Source organism: Battus philenor, unplaced genomic scaffold (assembly GCF_028537555.1).
Source record: "Battus philenor isolate CCGP_79_NKW_IND1 unplaced genomic scaffold, ilBatPhil1.0.hap1 SCAF_3, whole genome shotgun sequence".
NCBI lineage: Eukaryota > Metazoa > Arthropoda > Insecta > Lepidoptera > Papilionidae > Battus > Battus philenor.
In genome coordinates this window covers 8,924,025-8,942,039 of record NW_027181693.1, presented here as the reverse complement: position 1 = coordinate 8,942,039, position 18,015 = coordinate 8,924,025, and the positions used below count along the sequence as shown (strand labels likewise).

Below are 18,015 nucleotides of genomic sequence, written 5' to 3'. Positions count from 1 at the left end.
TACCAACGAAACATACAAGCTATCTTCGTATTTGATAGTGTCGTATGCGATTTTGCCGTTGACGTCGGGACGAATCAGTCGTCTTGATAATTTGTTCAATTGTTAAGGTTAATACTCTGAATTGCACTTTGTTTATTAAATATAAACGAATGAAAATTTGATTGTTTTATTAAAATAAACCATGTGCCCTTTTCGTCAATATTAAAGGTGACCTATATTCCCGGGAGGACGTTTTTACGCAACCAGAGCAGATAAAGACAATCGATGCTATCCCGAGGGAACTGCACATGCGCAGTCTGCGCGATCAAAACATTGTTTGGATACAAAAGCAACCTAAAGCCAATATTTCAATTGCTCAACTTAATTAAGTCAAGTTTATGAAAATTTAAGTTAGCGTAATCAATGAGATTAATGTTTGCCAATCTTTTTAAAAACTTGTAAAAACAAGAATATAGGAAAAAATTGTGATTCTAGTTAATATTATCAGTCACGAAGGCTTTACTCTAAGAAAACGTCTTAAAGACCTAAACATAGCACAAAGTTTTTATTACTGTGTCCGATAGAATCCGGTATAGTTTGTAACCATTCTTTTTTCATTTTCGGAAAATTTGAATGTAGTACGACAAGTACGTCCAGTAAGAAATCTAAAAGTTACCTACTAAATTCAACAATTAGCGTTATATTCTTGATATAGTTATACATGATATACGTGGTATATGTTAGCGTCTCACGTATCATGTCGTTCGGTTCCTGAAAAGTAATTTTCTTTTTTATAACTAAAGGGCGTTAGAAACGAAATTTCGCCATTATCGAACAATATAGATGCTTAAGTCATAGTCAACTTAATGGCTTTGCTAATAATCAAATATTAGTTACCATGATAATTTGAATTTAAGTAAGCTTAATTAAAATTATGAAAAAAATGAATGTTAAGATTGTGTGTTATTAAATAAAAATCATTGTTTACATTAACAGATTTTCAAAATAGATGCTCTTTTAAAAACATCTCATGTAATACTACAGACGTAGTAGTCCAGTGCCGTACTGTAAAATTTAAGTAATCTTTATAACAAGTATCATATTAGGTAGATGATTGATGAAGATTGTCTAAAAAATGCGTCAACTTTTTGGGTATCTGCAAACACTCCCCTATATTTTTAACATAGTCTTATTTTGCGATAAACTGTCTTGTTTATTGAATATACACAAATTTGTTGGACAAACACACATTTCTTTCTTATTATACCACCACATATATCTTTCTACCCATGAACACACATGATTTTGGTTAGGAAATTTTATTAAAGATAGAAAACTTTTTTATATTCCACATTTGTGTTCCGTTAGGGTTATGTAGCGTTATTTAGAGCGCTAAATATTTGTTATAAATAAAAAAATATATATAAATAGAGCAAGTTGTTCGTCCCATAAGCAATTTCAATTCACACAGTGCGGCCCTGTAGATTGGCGGCATTGTAGGGAGGCGAGACGCGGCGAGCGCGTCAGTGAACGCCGCCATGAGGGCCAGGCCGCGCGGGCCCCTGCTGGCTGTAGCCTTCTTAGCAATACTCTATTCAGGTACACATCACTATAGATTACAAATCATTTCACGTTAATTTTACTACTGGTTGCATCTTAGTCACCTCAAAGTTTCATTAAAAAAATAAACTCTAGCTATCAAATTTTTAAATGAAAACATTTGTAGTAAAAGTGTAATTACTTTAGTAACGTTTAATATATTTTAACTGAAATAAAATTTCACTTAAATTTCAGGTACATTAACTGTATATACTCGTAAAAAATAAATATTCGTGATTATTTTTGAAATTATCAACCATAATAGTGTATTTAATAGGTGTGAACATGTATTTGAATATTATAAAGATTTCATCTCGCAGGCAACGTATTGATCTGCTAGAGAGCAGTATCAGTTGAGACCAGATGTAATACTTCTCAAAAAACTGTCACTAGATGGCACTTGAGGCATTATATTTAAATAAATTATAAATGCACATTCAATGGTTCAAAATGGTTTTCAATACGTTATGATTACGAACCAGATTAAAAATGATAATAATCGATTTATTAACTATGTATATAACGAGTTTACGTTACCGTTTTATTATAATTGAATATACACTACGATTTTCAATCAGTGAATTTATTTTAAAGGATGGTGTTCAGAAGACGAAGAGCGTTTAGTCCGCGATCTTTTTCGTGGATACAACAAGCTCATCCGCCCCGTGCAAAATATGACTCAAAAAGTGGACGTACGTTTTGGCTTAGCGTTCGTCCAGTTAATTAACGTGGTATGTATACTCATTAATAATCTTAAGACGTGTCAATAATAAAAATATTAAAATTAAATTATACTATGTTATATTCGTACTTAAACCATACAAGAAACATACCTTAATATGCATTGATTTTTTTTTTAATTTGTCGATAATAGTATAGAAATAATTGTAATTTAATAAAAACATTTATCACGTTGTCCATAATCAATAACGAATATGTTGCATTGTATTAATAAAAGTTGTATTTTAATTGTTACCTTTTGAAACTGTGATTTCGTCCCACCAAATGACTGATTATTTGCAATGAAACTCTTTTTCAATATTAAAAAAGCTTATTAATATATAACAAGTTAATGTTTTGATTCATACTTACTCTAATGTTATCATTTAAACGATCATTTTCAGAATGAAAAAAATCAAATAATGAAATCAAACGTGTGGCTGAGGCTCGTGTGGATGGATTATCAGTTGATGTGGGATGAAGCAGACTACGGCGGCATCGGAGTCCTACGCCTGCCCCCGGACAAAGTCTGGAAACCTGACATAGTACTTTTTAATAAGTAAGTGATTAAATAAAGAACTGTTTTAAGTTTCAAGTGATGTTACACCTTAGTTAAATATAATAGAGCTACAATGAGGCTAATAATATAACAGTAATTATATGTCTCAATCTGAGATATAAATGAGAGTGAATGAAAATTAATAAAAACTAAATAATGTAAATTTTTTGACGTGACGTCGACTCTTTATGATTCCATCATTTGTCAAATGATCTCAAATAAAACATTGTATTTTTATACTTTAGTGCATCATCATTAACCATTGCATTCGAAAATATGCGTTCATCTAGACACTGTGAAGGTGACTTTCAAAATAGGAAAGCTTTGATTGGTTAAGAGGCGTGGCTAGACTGAGCCAAATAACAAGCTATGTCAAACTAATAACTGCAAACAGCAGTGTTAAATGATTCATAATTTTCTAAAACTTTTCATTTTTATTATCTTAATTCCAAAATCCTTGTCAACAGCGCTGATGGTAACTACGAAGTGCGGTACAAATCTAACGTTTTGATTTATCCCAATGGTGAAGTTTTGTGGGTTCCACCAGCTATATACCAGGTAAGTTAATAATATGGCTAAGTATTAGCATTTTGCAAAAGAAAAGGTAAGACCGGCAAGCACATCGTGGGATGTCGACCCACAAGGTAGATAGATGACATTGTTTAGTTCGTCTGAAACATTTCGTGAAAAACACCCTGCTATTCTAGCTATTCTACATTGCATTATATCTTCTGATAGATATTAATTTGATGTCAGATGTCGAGTTAATCGAATCTTATTACGTTATAATAATAATAAAAAAAGTATAACGAAGTATTTAATGTGCTTTCAGAGTTCCTGTACAATCGACGTAACATATTTTCCCTTTGATCAGCAAACTTGCATTATGAAATTCGGCTCATGGACTTTTAACGGCGATCAAGTTTCACTTGCCCTTTACAACAATAAAAACTTTGTGGATCTCTCCGATTATTGGAAGTCAGGAACATGGGATATAATAGAAGTGCCTGCCTACCTAAATATTTACGAAGGCAACCACCCTACTGAGACAGATATAACATTCTACATTATTATAAGGAGGAAAACTTTGTTCTACACTGTCAATTTAATTCTGCCTACTGTACTGATCTCATTTCTCTGCGTATTAGTTTTCTACTTGCCTGCAGAGGCAGGAGAAAAGGTAACATTACATTTACATAATAATAATTTGAATAACTTATTTAAAACTATGATTGTTTTAATAAACTTTTAGATAAATTATCTTCCTCAGTTGTCTTTTTTTGGCCGTTTATACCCGTCGTAAATATATGAATTTAAAATAAGGATAGAACAGATTGGTAAATTGAAGTGATAGCGAGCAGGTCACGCAGCGCGCAAATTAGATAGCCGCTGGGGCCTTGAGGTTCTGGAAACCACGGAACAGCAAGCTCTGCAAGCGATGTCCCCCCACAAGGTGGTCAGACGATATTATAACTGCTTTCGGATGACACTAAACGCACGACTACGCGTCTAAGACGGGTTTTATTGCAATCACTAACTTTTTTCTTTAGTTGTTAAGACTATAATTTAATTCCTTAAATTAACAGAAAAGTCATCTCGGCTAATTTATATTGTTTTTTTTTGTTACAGGTGACATTAGGAATAAGCATTTTACTCTCTCTGGTCGTGTTTCTGTTATTAGTGTCGAAAATCTTACCACCAACATCGCTGGTATTACCGCTTATAGCAAAGTACTTGCTTTTCACTTTTATAATGAACACAGTCAGTATTCTTGTCACAGTGATTATCATTAACTGGAATTTCCGAGGACCAAGAACACATAGGTAAATATTGAATACATTTTATTAGAGTTTATAAGATGAGACTATATTTATATGAAATACTCAAGAACCTCGGCTTCGGATGATAGGTAAGACGTTTAAAGCCGAGTATAGAAGGGCTAGGCGATGAGTCTAGAAGAATATTTTAATAAAGACCACATTTAGCATTTTTCTTGTAACTGTCAATAAGGAACTCTTACCTTAATGATTGAAGTATTAGCAGGACCGGAAAGTAAAGTCGCTTTTTTAAGTTAAATTCACATAACTACATTTTTAACAAGTTTTTATTTCTATTCCACAATATTTCCAATATCATATTTACCTTCGTTATCAAAAACCTTTTCCTATCTAGTGTACAAATTTTCAATGCCGTAACGGTAAAAATCAATAAAAATAAACAAATATGTCGACAGAATCGACATTACTTCCCGGTCTCCCTAATATATTCTTATCATAACAATAATAAGTTAAAGTCATGTATTACATAAATTGCCGTTTTACAAAAAGAGTCAGTCACTTTCATTACCTAAATCATGCGAGTAAAGAGAACGCATTCAATGTTCATATGGCAAGGACGTCCACTAACACGTTGGAGTGACGACCTTGTTGAGGTCGGAAGACGTTAGCGGCAGACAGTTTTCAACCAGTCTTATTGGAAATCTATAAGAGGCCTATTTCCAACAGTGGCGATGTTCTATGGCAGAAATTATGCTGATGATGGGAAATTTACACTTAGTTGCGTTAGATCTGTCAGTATATGTCACCTAAATATTTAACCGTATGGTGCAATAATACACAAAGGTCTCTCGTGACGTCTCCATCGTCTCTAATCTCGTGACATTAATAAGCTAGCTAAGCTAAAAGCTAGCAAATAAGTTTTAGAAGCTAAGAGTTGGTTGCGTAAATGTGCTTACGTTGATCAGCATTACTCCCATTGCCTCACATACTTTTAGGCTTTCATTACCACTTTTACATACAAATTCAACAACATTGATAATTTTACCCTTCGGTGATAGAAATTAAGAACAAATTCGTCGCGAAACTTTGTTTTGGAGTACCCATTCTCAGCCTAGTTTACGCGGTAATTTGTCGTAAATGCCGATAAGGCCTTCATTAGTAAAAAGCCTTACCCTTAGAAATGGATCTCTCGTGCGAAACAAGGGTGTTATTAGGGGTCAGAAGGCTTAGAGATTAGGATGCATGAGTAAGCATGTAGTATTCGACGAGGATGTTGAAAAAGGGGACTTCGATACAAGGTACTTTTATTCTCGCTGGAGCTAATCTTCAGGATTTATTCGCTAAGAAATATTTGTGGGTACCTGTCCGACTATAATGCGTGTTTTCTTATTTAATCTATTACAGTTGTCTATAAAACGCAATGTATTTGTTTTTGCTTAAAAATACAACAACAAAAAAATACATGTACGCTATTATTTAATTTCAGGATGCCTCTGTGGATAAGAAGTGTTTTTCTGCACTACTTGCCTGCGGCTTTGTTAATGCGTCGACCTCGCAAAACTCGTCTTCGGTGGATGATGGAGATGCCAGGAATGGGCGCACCGCCCCATGCCGCTGCTCCTCATGACTTACCCAAACATATTAGGTAATGGAGTTCAGGTCATATTGACTATATTTGAATATGAATTAAATATTTAAAAATATAAACTTACACATCTATTTTAATTTAGTCTATCGCTGTGCTAATTACGTGTCAAATTATGACTATAAATTAAACAAAATAATACGTAAGAAACACAATCTAGCTTAAATTTCATTCATGTATAAAATGAACTTAGGAAACTTATTCGACAGCGCAATTGGTTCAAAACAAAGCAAAATGGAGGCAATGGAACTGTCTGATCTTCATCACCCCAATTGTAAAATAAACCGAGCTGCCGGTGGCGGAGAGGTAGGAGCGCTTGGTGGACTCGGGGCACTAGGCGGCTTGGGACTTGGCGAAAGAAGAGAATCTGAGAGTTCCGACTCCTTATTACTGTCTCCCGAAGCTGCAAAAGCAACAGAAGCGGTGGAATTCATAGCAGAACACTTACGTAATGAAGATCTTTATATTCAGGTAACTCAATATCAGTATTCTCAAAACATATTTGAAGGGAACGTTTAGTATTTAATTGTACTATATGTATACAATACGGTCAATATAGTAGTCTCATTGCATTTGGTTTAGCTGTTATTACAATCGTATTGACTTTAAAATCCTGTTTAGTAGAATTTAACAAGAAAGTTCTATTACAGACGCGCGAAGATTGGAAATACGTAGCAATGGTGATTGATAGACTGCAGCTCTACATTTTCTTCATAGTTACAACAGCAGGAACCGTGGGAATACTTATGGACGCCCCACACATATTTGAATACGTAGACCAAGATCGTATCATTGAAATCTATAGAGGAAAATAAGCATAGACAAAACATTTCACTAAATATTATAGGTTAATTATTAATAAACATCATGTTTAGGCTTCCATTAAATTTTGTTATAGTTGGTAGTTAAAAAGTACAGTATTTAATTTTATTTATATTTATTTTTTAGGAAAAATGTGTATTAGGAAAAAAAGTTGTTAACGTTACTTTAAATTTTGTTTAAGTTTCGGTGTATAATGTAGCAAAAATTAAAATATATTGTTAGAAATATAAAATGGCTGTGTTCGAGAATTATAAAAGCACAATAGTTACTAAATAAATATTCGATGTAAGTTTGTAATTTTAAACACTTAATAAAATATAAAACAGGTTAGTAGATACAGTGTAAATGTAAGTAGTTTACTACTTGAATACTAACTACTAAACATCATTATTATGACTAATAATTGTGTTCGCACGGTAACATACTGTATAATTTATTACTTAAATATCGGTATAATTATTTACGTAGATATTAAGGAATCTTTAAATATTTTTTGTAAAGGAATGACAATCAGCTGTGTCCATTTTTTAAAAACGCTAATCAATATTATAATCTGTTCTATACTGTTGTAAAGTTCTCTCAAACTTTAATACAGAGCTGTGCGATTTTAAAGAAAAAAGTTATTCGTAACGGTTACGCATATAGTACATTGTTAATTGCTTATTATCACTTAACTTTTCATGTCGTAGCGTCCGGCTTTGAGATTTCATCAACATATAGAAAGTTTTTATTTACGCAATGTTATTAAGCCATCCGTTGTACTATTTTCTATGTTAATTTTTAAAACAATAATAAATATTTATTATTAAAATAGTCCACTTATAGTTTCTTTCAGTACAAGTTTTGACTTCGCTCCTTACTACGTTTACCGAGTCTTTAACATGGTGTTTTAGACTTTTGACATACAAAATATAACACAGCTGTATGTTTACGTTCGCCAGCTTGAGATAAGATGGCGCATCTCCCTCAATCCTAAACTAGTTGCCATTGTTAGCTTACGTAAAAAGAAACGACCTACCGGCAGATAACTACCGACTAACCGAGCTTCCTGAACGTTATAATCAAATTGAGCTCCGCTATAATGGCATCCTTCACCTTAAAATTTTGGTACCTTTGCGAACACTTTAGCAAACGACAACCTTATCCATAGCCATATCGTCCTAATAAATCTAAAATAAAATCCTGAAGATGGGTTTTAAAACTTTATTTTTAATATTTTTATTATCTATTCCATATTTTCTTATTCAGTTGATATAACTTACACTAAAAACAAATAAATCGTTATATTTACTCACGTTGAGCGACAATATTTCATCACGTACCAAAAGTTCAAAAAACGAAAAAAAAATAGTGCTCATTAGCACGACCGACTCCAAAATGTTTAACTTGTACATATTAAGAAATATAGACGGATTAATAGACCATGCGTCTATGTATACTACTGTATTTGCCGGACAGAGTTAAACATGAAAATGCAAAACTTATTTGAGGTTAATCACCAATTACGATAATTACATAGGGGCAAAGTATTTATCTCCATTATTTGTTTACCCTACAGCTTGGCGTATTTTTTGTCTGATAGCTGTTTTAATAAACATGTAACGGAGGCTTTAAAAAAAATGATTGCCGTGGAATCACATTAAAAAATATCTAAAAATTTTATGTATTATTTATAAAACACAGGAGGGTAATTAAATAATAACAAATGTTTTGGTTGGTACCCTGTATATTGTCCCTTAGGCCCCTCACCCATGGAGACTTTGTAGCGGTGCTTTAGCTCTCTACTAACGCGTATTAGTCGCATTTTCACGGAGAGAACGAAGTTTACTGAATCGCATTTGCATCGCGTCAGTAACGCAGTTATTGAATCATGGGCGTGGAGCCCAGTTAAAGTTAGCAACTATATCAATGCGGACGCGCAATAGCATCGCCTACGGCATAGCTTCAGCCGCCGTGAGCGAAGGGTCATACAATTGCTAAAAGTGCGATGAAAAGAGCTCTGTTTAACACTGTCAGGTGAATATAGTATAGGCGTTGTCAACATGGGTAATATTAACAAATATCTATAAATTCTGTTGACTTCATTAATTAAACAAATATATTTTTTTGGTAACGACAAAAAGCGTCATTTCTGTGCTCTGTAAGTTATTTTATTACCAGAGACACGTTTTTTTATTAAAATTAATTATTCTATCTCACCTTAAATTTCATAATCATTTCATATAATCTCGCCCGAACTTTTTTTTAGCTACAACGGCGGACACATGGCGTACCGACAATGCGTACAATGACAGCTCACGCGTGATAAACTTTTACAAAATTCCCTTAACTTACAAGTTTTCTTTATCAACATAAAATAAATTTTTGGTGATCATTGCGATCTATTTCTTTTATTGCATATACAAATAGGTACTTATTACTTAACTTAAAGTTACAACAATCAGATATAAAATACATTAATTTAATCATCGCCCTCGTCGTATGGTGGGGAATTAGCAGAATATGTAGGCGACGTTGGAGAATAGGTCGTTGGCCCACCAGAAGAAGGTGAATACACGCGAGAAGTTGGCGAGTAATTCGGAGACGTCGGAGTGTAGGTCGTAGATGTAGGAGAGTATTTGGTTGAGGAAGGAGAATAACCCGGAGATGATGGCGAATAATTAGGTGAAGACGGTGAATAATTCGGCGATGACGGTGAATACGGTGTACTCGCAGGATGTTGCGGCGACGAAGGGGAATATGCGGGGCTAGTAGGTGAATAATGGTGACTTGTAGGAGAATATTGCGGACTCGTCGGGGAATATGTCGGACTGCCACCAGAAAGAGATGGTGATGTTGGCGAATAATTTTGTGACGTCGGTGAATATTTCGGCGAGGATGGTGAATATCTCGGCGAAGATGGCGAATACGCTGGAGAAGTAGGAGAATATGAAGGGCTTGACGGGGAATAGGCAGGTGATGTTGGTGTATAATTTGGTGACGACGGAGAGTAACTTGGTGAAGTCGGACTGTAAACTGGACTTGTAGGCGAGTAACTAGGAGAAGATGGCGAATATCCTGGTGAAGTTGGCGAATAAGCCGGACTTGTCGGTGAATAAGAGGGGCTAGTAGGCGAATACGACGGACTTGTTGGTGAATAACTGGGTGAAGTGGGCGAGTAACTGGGAGAAGTTGGTGAATATGCTGGACTAGTCGGAGAGTAACTAGGCGATGTAGGAGAGTAACTCGGCGATGTCGGTGAATATGACGGTGATGTCGGCGAATAGCCTGGCGACGTCGGCGAATAACTTGGGGAAGTCGGTGAATATATCGGCGATGTCGGTGAGTAATTAGGCGAAGTTGGAGAATATGAGGGACTGGTTGGTGAGTAATGTGGAGATGTGGGGTTTGATTGAATAGGAGAAGCACCTGTGTAAATGGGACTGGTTGGAGAGTAGGATGGGGATGCTCCGGCTGGAGAAGCGTAAGGTGATAACGGGGGTCCGGGCGATCCTGGAGAACCTGGTTGTGATGACCACGCACTGTATGCTGGTGAAAGTCCTGATGCGTCAGATGCACCAGATGGCGAAAATGATGGACCTCCTGGGGTCATACTGCTACCAACTATAATCAAACAAATGATATTGCAATGTGTTAATCCCATTTGCCATTCCCTTTCTAAACAGGATAACAAGAAAAAATAGAAGTTCAAATTAGTTCCTTAGATTTAAATAGCCTTATTTTTTTGCCTTAGCTAGAAAGTATAACGAACTTAAGCAATTTAGATGATTAATAAATATAATAATTATTTATTATATGTAGCTCTTGCTACAACCAATTCGATAATATTATTGTTAAATTATTAGATTGAACCTGATACTACATGTACACTACACTTCACCTAATGGTACATGTTACAATGTGTTATAATAGTACAGACGCAAGCTACTGAAACCAGCTGGAAGTATAATCCGACCACTATGACTTGCACCCTCATACATTCTTTCATTTAAAAACAATCACCACAAAGGATGACTGATTCAATATTCAATAGGTATCATACTAATATCAGTAGGTAGTAGATTTAATTTTAACACCAATGTATAAAATAGTTTAATTTAGTATAATTACCTTGGCCTGGTGACCAAACACTGCTACCATAGCCTGGTGTATTCTGGGTAGACCATGGTGTCATTAATGGTGTCATTGATGGTGTTCCCACACCGAAATACATTCCTCCGCCAACACCCATGCCAACTCCAAGACCTCCCATTTCCATACCATGTTTACATTTTTCTGCATCAAGAAGCAAGTCGAAACATCCTAAAAGTATACGCAAATTTAAAAATACAATACTCTTTGTTCATAATAACTATTTATAACAACTAAAATCATTTATACTAACCAGTTCCCATCCTCGGTAATTGACCCATTATTATATTTTCCGATACTCCCCTCATTGGATCTACTTCAGCATGACTAGCAGCATCTAGTAAGACATCGACAGTTTCTTCAAAAGAGCATCTCATGAGAGCCCCAGTATCTTGTCTGTTGATACCATGACGTGTTATAGCCATAAGATGGCCTTTCGCAGTCATAACGTCACAAAGCAAAGCGAGATGGCGATAGTTTACGTATAATCCATAGAACTGCAACACAGCATTCATTTCCTTTTCTACAGATTTTCGAACTGCCTCAATACCAAGTACTTGGAATATTTCACAGATATCGTTACTGAATGTACGTATCGGATCAACATCTCTTTCTGAGAGCACTTTCATCAAAGATGTACCATCAGTTTCCAACAACCATTCAGCAATTGCTTTGAACTCTCCTTGTTCCGTGATAATAATACGCTTTTTAGCTTCAGTCTGTGGTAAATGCATGTACACTTTAGCTATAGCTTCTATACCTTGCAAAGTCATGTCTGATAACATATTTGCTTCAATACAACGCAGGAACATATCATCTTCCATTTTATCTACAGTTTCTTCATCATTATCTTGGAATTTACTTTCTTCGTTATTCATGATTCTTATTCGCAAAACCAACTTCTCAGCATTGTCGTCATTGAAAATACAGTTCAAATCATCTCCAAAGCCTGCATTAATTTTTTCTGCAATTTGTTCCATAGTTAATTTTTTATCAGTCATCCTTTTACGATCTAATTCAATACGTAATAGCCAGGGCGATATCTTGGTGGGATCAAAGTCAGGCATTTCATAATAGACATTCACAAATTCTTGATCTTCTGCAATAACTGTGTTTTGTGGATCTGGGTCATAGTAAATGGCTGTATTGGCTGTAACTTTCCGCAAAGTCGTATGTTCTAGTCGACAAAGGACGTTTTTAGCTTTTTCAGCATCTCTGGCGGCACCGCCCGTCAAAAATACGGTAAGGGATGGAGCTTTTGGCTTCTTTGAAATATTGATAATTTCCTTCAAACGGGGCACACCAAGTGTTACATTTTTGGATGACACACCAGCAAAGTGGAAAGTATTCAATGTCATCTGTGTTGCAGGTTCACCAAGAGACTGTGCAGCTAAAGCTCCAACCATTTCACCAGGATTAACTTGCGCTTGTTGAAAACGAGTTTCAATTTCTCCTATTAACCATTCAAATGCCTCACTAGATAACCGATATTCTTCAGATACAAATTTTGTACAGAGTGTAGACCTTACTAAACACTGGAATAAAAGAGTCGCGTTTTCATTGGCTTGTTTAGATAAACGATCTTCTCCAGCTACTATTACACATTTCTTGAGTAAGTCTTTTACACCCTGAATTACTTTGATAGGACTTAGGTCTGTTGGCATTCTTTTGTTAATGTGGAAAATCTTTTGTACATTCCAAATCATTCTTTTGAAATTGCAAGGCAACACCACCTTTGATTCACCACTTGGGAAAATTTGACGTAATATTTCTCTGTCTTTTGACAATTGCTCCCATTCGCTTTCTAGATCTGATATGACATAGCCCGATTCCGTTAACTCTTTAATAATATCTTCATTGAAAATTCGTTTAAGGTATCTCTCATTTGATGGATCAAATTTGAATTTCTTTTCAAATGCTTTATTTGAGAGTTTGACCGTCGGTAAATTTTGAAACTCTACAGTTTCTCCAGCCAAACCATCTTCTCCATATCGCAACTGAATAAGTTGTCCAACAGAGTTACGAACTGTACCATCATAATGCACCATTACAGATTCCATAGCTTTTATCAGACGACGCTGAATGTACCCAGTCTCAGCTGTTTTGACGGCAGTATCGATAAGACCTTCACGACCACCCATAGCATGGAAATAAAACTCTGATGGCGTTAAACCGGCAAGATAGGAATTTTCTACGAAACCTCTTGATTCAGGACCATAATCGTCTTTAATGAAATGTGGAAGAGTTCTCTTGCGGAAACCAAATGGAATACGTTTTCCTTCAACGTTTTGTTGTCCCACACAAGCAATAACCTGAGAAATGTTAATATTTGATCCTTTTGAGCCAGCGACCACCATAGCCTTAAGATTATTATATTCTGTTAAAGATTTTTTAGCAGAGCCTCCGGTTTTGTCACGCGCGTCATTAAGAATACGATTCACTTGATTTTCAAAGGTTTGTCTGAGGGTATTACCAGGAGTAGGCTCTAACTCCATGTTGTGGGCTTTTTGTATAACTTCTATTACATCATCTTTGGCTTTTACTATAGCTCTCTGAATTTCTTGGTATGTTTGAGGATCGGCAATAGTATCGCCAATACCAATAGAATGTCCTTCTAACAGCAGCCAATTATTGATAACAGTCTGAATATTACCATAGAATCTTCCAGCAGTTTCATGACCTAACTCCAACATGCAAATGTGAAGCAAAGAACCTGCTGATGCACCTAAAGATTTTTTACAAAGTATACCCATGAGCAATTCCCCATGTTCCACAACAACTTTAGTGTCACCAGGTGAAATCCATTTATATGGCCCATCATCTTCTTCATCTGGATGGGTGGAATGTGTTCTGATCATGTTAACATTTCCAGGAATTATCAATGTGAATATTTGTTTGCCGGTCCACAATGGTTGTGGTTTAAGGATACATGGTTGTGGGATCTTGCCATCCCATGTAGGTAAAAACATAAGAAGATTCATAACTTGTTCTTTTGTTAAGAACACATCTCGCTTTGTCATCTTTCTCACAGCTGTTAGTGTATCTTGTACAATACCCATAACAGGTTTATTGGCCTGTGGGGTAATAATTTGTCTTGGCGTAATGTGAATGTTTTCTACTTCGGCACGCGTTTCCATAGATTGTGGGACATGTAAATTCATTTCATCTCCATCAAAATCAGCATTGTATGGGGAAGTACAACTCAAGTTCATACGGAATGTTGACCAAGGCAGCACTTTCACTCTATGACCCATCATACTCATCTTGTGAAGTGTAGGCTGCCGATTGAAGATAACCAAATCATCATCTCTTAAATGTCGTTCTACTTTATATCCATATTGCAAATGCAGATCAGATGGTTTAGGATGGAATCGTAGATCTATTCTTTCTCCATTATCACGTACAATGTATTTAGCACCAGGATACTGAGCATTTCCTCTTCTAACAAGCTCTTGCATTCTATCAATATTAAAAGGCGTGACTAACTCAGGAAACGTTAAATTTTGTGCAATGGACCGAGGCACACCTACTTGATCAATACGCAAATTAGGGTCTGGAGTAATAACAGTACGGGCAGAAAAATCCACACGTTTTCCCATAAGGTTTCCTCTGATTCTTCCTTCTTTTCCTTTCAAACGAGCCTTGATAGCTTTCAAGGGTTTTCCAGACTTTTGCATTGCTCTAAAACAATTAAACATAATAATCAAAAAATATTACATGGTAAATGAATAAAAAAAAATTTTAGTTATGAAATTTGTTATAATTTATTTGGTGTTGCTTAACAAGACAAGTGGTTTTTTTTTTTTAATAAAATAAATTTACACTTACTTGGGCATTCCAGGCATATCATTATCTACAAATGTGGCCACATGGAATTGTAACAGTCTTATATTTTCAGCAAGAACATGTGCTGCTGCACCTAATTGTTCATTCCTCATTAATTCATTATTTGCTTTAATTATGTCAGCAAGTTTGTGAGTTAAGTCATCTTGATTTTTTGCAGCACCAAACATAACAACAGCTGGTCTCACTGATAATGGTGGTACTGGCAGAACTGTCACTATCATCCAATCAGGTCTAGCAAACTTTGGATCCATACCCAAAATAAATGATTCCTCATCTGAAATAATTAGTTTAAGATTTTACTTTTCTTTTTAACATAACCTCTAAAAAAACATTCACACATAATTCACTATAAATTACAGCAAAACTATGCAATTTTGGATAGGAAGGAATTTATGTTAAATTAATGATAAGCAAAAGGAATATGAAAAAGGAATAAAACTGATATAGCCAACCATTTACCTGTGATGTGTTTAAGAATTTCCCACACTCTCTCAGCTGTAATAATTATTTTCTTTTCTTGTGTGTCTTCATTTGCATGTTTCCATTCAGCAGTTAGATCCAAACCCTGACGCCTGATAGATGGCTGATAATGTCCACAACCACCATGTCCTGAGCCTCTTTTACCTTCCTCTCCCTCTTTTCCAATATCCATATCTTCACCACCCTCACAAATATTTTTACCTTTACAAAGGTCATAAACATATGTCAATCTTTTACGTGGCTGTCCTTTAGATTTCATGACAACTTCTTTAATTTTTGGGTTCGTCTAAAATAATCAGTTCATTATAATTATAGTTTCGCCTTGTATATTTACTATAAAATGTAATTGAAAATGTATAACAAACTTTAATTACCGGGCTAACAAGTAGTTTAGAGCAGTAAAAGCAAACACATCTCAATATTTTTATTGTCTTTGTAATGAAACCAATGTGAAAAACTGGTTTAGCCAAATCAATATGGCCAAAGTGTCCAGGGCATTCTGTCATATTTCCTGCGCAGGTTTGGCATCGTGAACTTCTATCAATTACCCCTTGTCGGGGATCCATAAGACCCCCAAGTTTGGGTCTGCCGCCTTCCATAGTTTCTGGGAAGCGAATGCCCCCTTCTGTGACGGACATACGTCGCTAAAAATGAACATAATGAACATTAACTATCTGGTTGTTATCCTATCAATAATGTATTCCTACTATTGTGCAATACTTAAATAAGTTTTAAAATTTATCGAACAAATAAAACTATTTCAATTAATTTATAATGTTTTAATAACTTAAACATTATGGTATATTACAAGTCAAAAGATATATGTAAAAATGGACTCGTATTGGTCATGAACACAAGGGGCTCCAAATATTGTTATTTTACACTGCACTAGGGAAACTTCAGATATTGTTTAACATAACTTCGTAAAAATCTTGTCCAAATAAAACTTACGATTTCATCGGGAGACAATATACCAAATTGTACTCTTTTAACTTGGCGCAAGGGCGCCTTCGAATCGTTCGTGGTAGCCATTTTGAGCAATACCACAACATGTCATCACACTTATGAGGAGTCGGTGTTGCTACTGAAATATGGAGAAGACAACAATTAATGGGATTAGTCAATCGATCAGTGTTGCTATAAGTAAAACAGATTCAAAATATTAGTAACAGCTGTAATTGGATATTGCATATAATATTTTCATGTGTACAAGTAAAACCCAGTAATATTCTAAGCTAAACTCAGAAACTATTACTTAATATTTGTTTTTCAATGTAAGTATTACAATTTATATTAAAATAGATAATAATCATAATTTTTTTTTATCATAGTACAATCCAAAGGAATATATTTAAAATTTATACTGAGGTTCATAGTTTATTGTTTAAAGAAATCATTAAAATTTTCAATTTAATACTATAACATCGCTAAAATAAATTTGTAATAATCAATAAAAATTAGCACGAACAAATATTACAAATTCACCATACAAAAAACATAAAATTCTAACAGTTAATATGATCAAGAACAATTTTTATCATTAGCTGATTATAAAACTATGGTCAATACTCGTGACATATAATTTTTAGAACAAAATGTTATTTGTTAAACAGTAACTATACTTACAGATTACTTTGCTTAAAAGGATAAGATTTCTAGTTGGAAATCGATTTTACTTTAAACCACAATTTTAAATTGAATCTAAGAACATTTAAGTAAGTAATCAACACTAAACTTGTAAATAATTTTATTCAAGTATAAGATTTGATTTAAAGACAAGAACATACTAAATCGATTCCATGCAGCATCTGTTACAGACATTAAAAATCGCCGAATATGATATGTTGTCACAGAACATTTATCACTTTCCTTTTTAATCGATTTGAGCATTTAATTCGCTTTAAATGATTTTGATATTTTACTGCTTCTTCTTATTTTATAGTCGATCAATATTTAATCTCCCATCATTCTACTTTTTCTTTTCAAACTATAGACGCTCACAGCAGAGCTCACAATACCTGAATATCATTCTTTTAGTTATTACTGTTTCCATTCATAGTGCACTAAATTTATTATCCAATTTTTTTAATGCCTACAACTATTTGACTAGTTTCTTATGAGCCTGATCAATGTATTCAACGCCGATTTATGTGAGACAAATAATTGGTATCGGTTCTACATGATGGTCAAAAATTAATCCAAACAAATTACCAGGCCAGGAAAAAACGGTAGTTTGTGAGAGCAAATATATCAGCAAGTCAACATGTTATTTCACTCTTCTTGTTGGTCATATTAATAATTGAACACAATAATAGTACTATTATGCTTTATTCGTGATGTCTCGACATAAATATGTTATTGAATTGATTACACTATGCGTTTCTTGATTGTCTCTAAAGTAAATTCTTCTATCTAACGTAAATTTTTCGTGCTGCAAATCATTTAACAAATTGTAG

At 34.6% G+C, this 18,015-nt stretch overlaps 2 protein-coding genes across 2 annotated transcripts; one reads left to right on the top strand and one right to left on the bottom strand.

The window, feature by feature from the left end:
- Positions 1-1,505: 1,505 nt before the first annotated feature.
- On the top strand, positions 1,506-7,095 carry nAChRbeta1 (nicotinic acetylcholine receptor beta1). The gene is made up of 9 exons (XM_068770928.1): positions 1,506-1,578; positions 2,173-2,309; positions 2,703-2,857; positions 3,325-3,415; positions 3,690-4,037; positions 4,487-4,680; positions 6,122-6,280; positions 6,490-6,751; positions 6,931-7,095. The coding sequence occupies exons 1-9, from the start codon at positions 1,518-1,520 to the stop codon at positions 7,093-7,095; spliced, it is 1,572 nt and encodes a 523-aa protein (XP_068627029.1). The 5' UTR covers positions 1,506-1,517.
- A 2,368-nt stretch (positions 7,096-9,463) lies between these two features.
- Polr2A (RNA polymerase II subunit RpII215) lies at positions 9,464-16,631 on the bottom strand. The gene is made up of 7 exons (XM_068770772.1): positions 16,511-16,631; positions 15,934-16,203; positions 15,539-15,845; positions 15,062-15,353; positions 11,487-14,914; positions 11,213-11,404; positions 9,464-10,705 (listed from the first exon to the last, which is right to left on the bottom strand). Exons 1-7 carry the CDS (start codon positions 16,589-16,591, stop codon positions 9,564-9,566), a joined length of 5,712 nt encoding a protein of 1,903 aa, XP_068626873.1. The 5' UTR covers positions 16,592-16,631; the 3' UTR covers positions 9,464-9,563.
- Between the last annotated feature and the right edge of the window lie 1,384 nt (positions 16,632-18,015).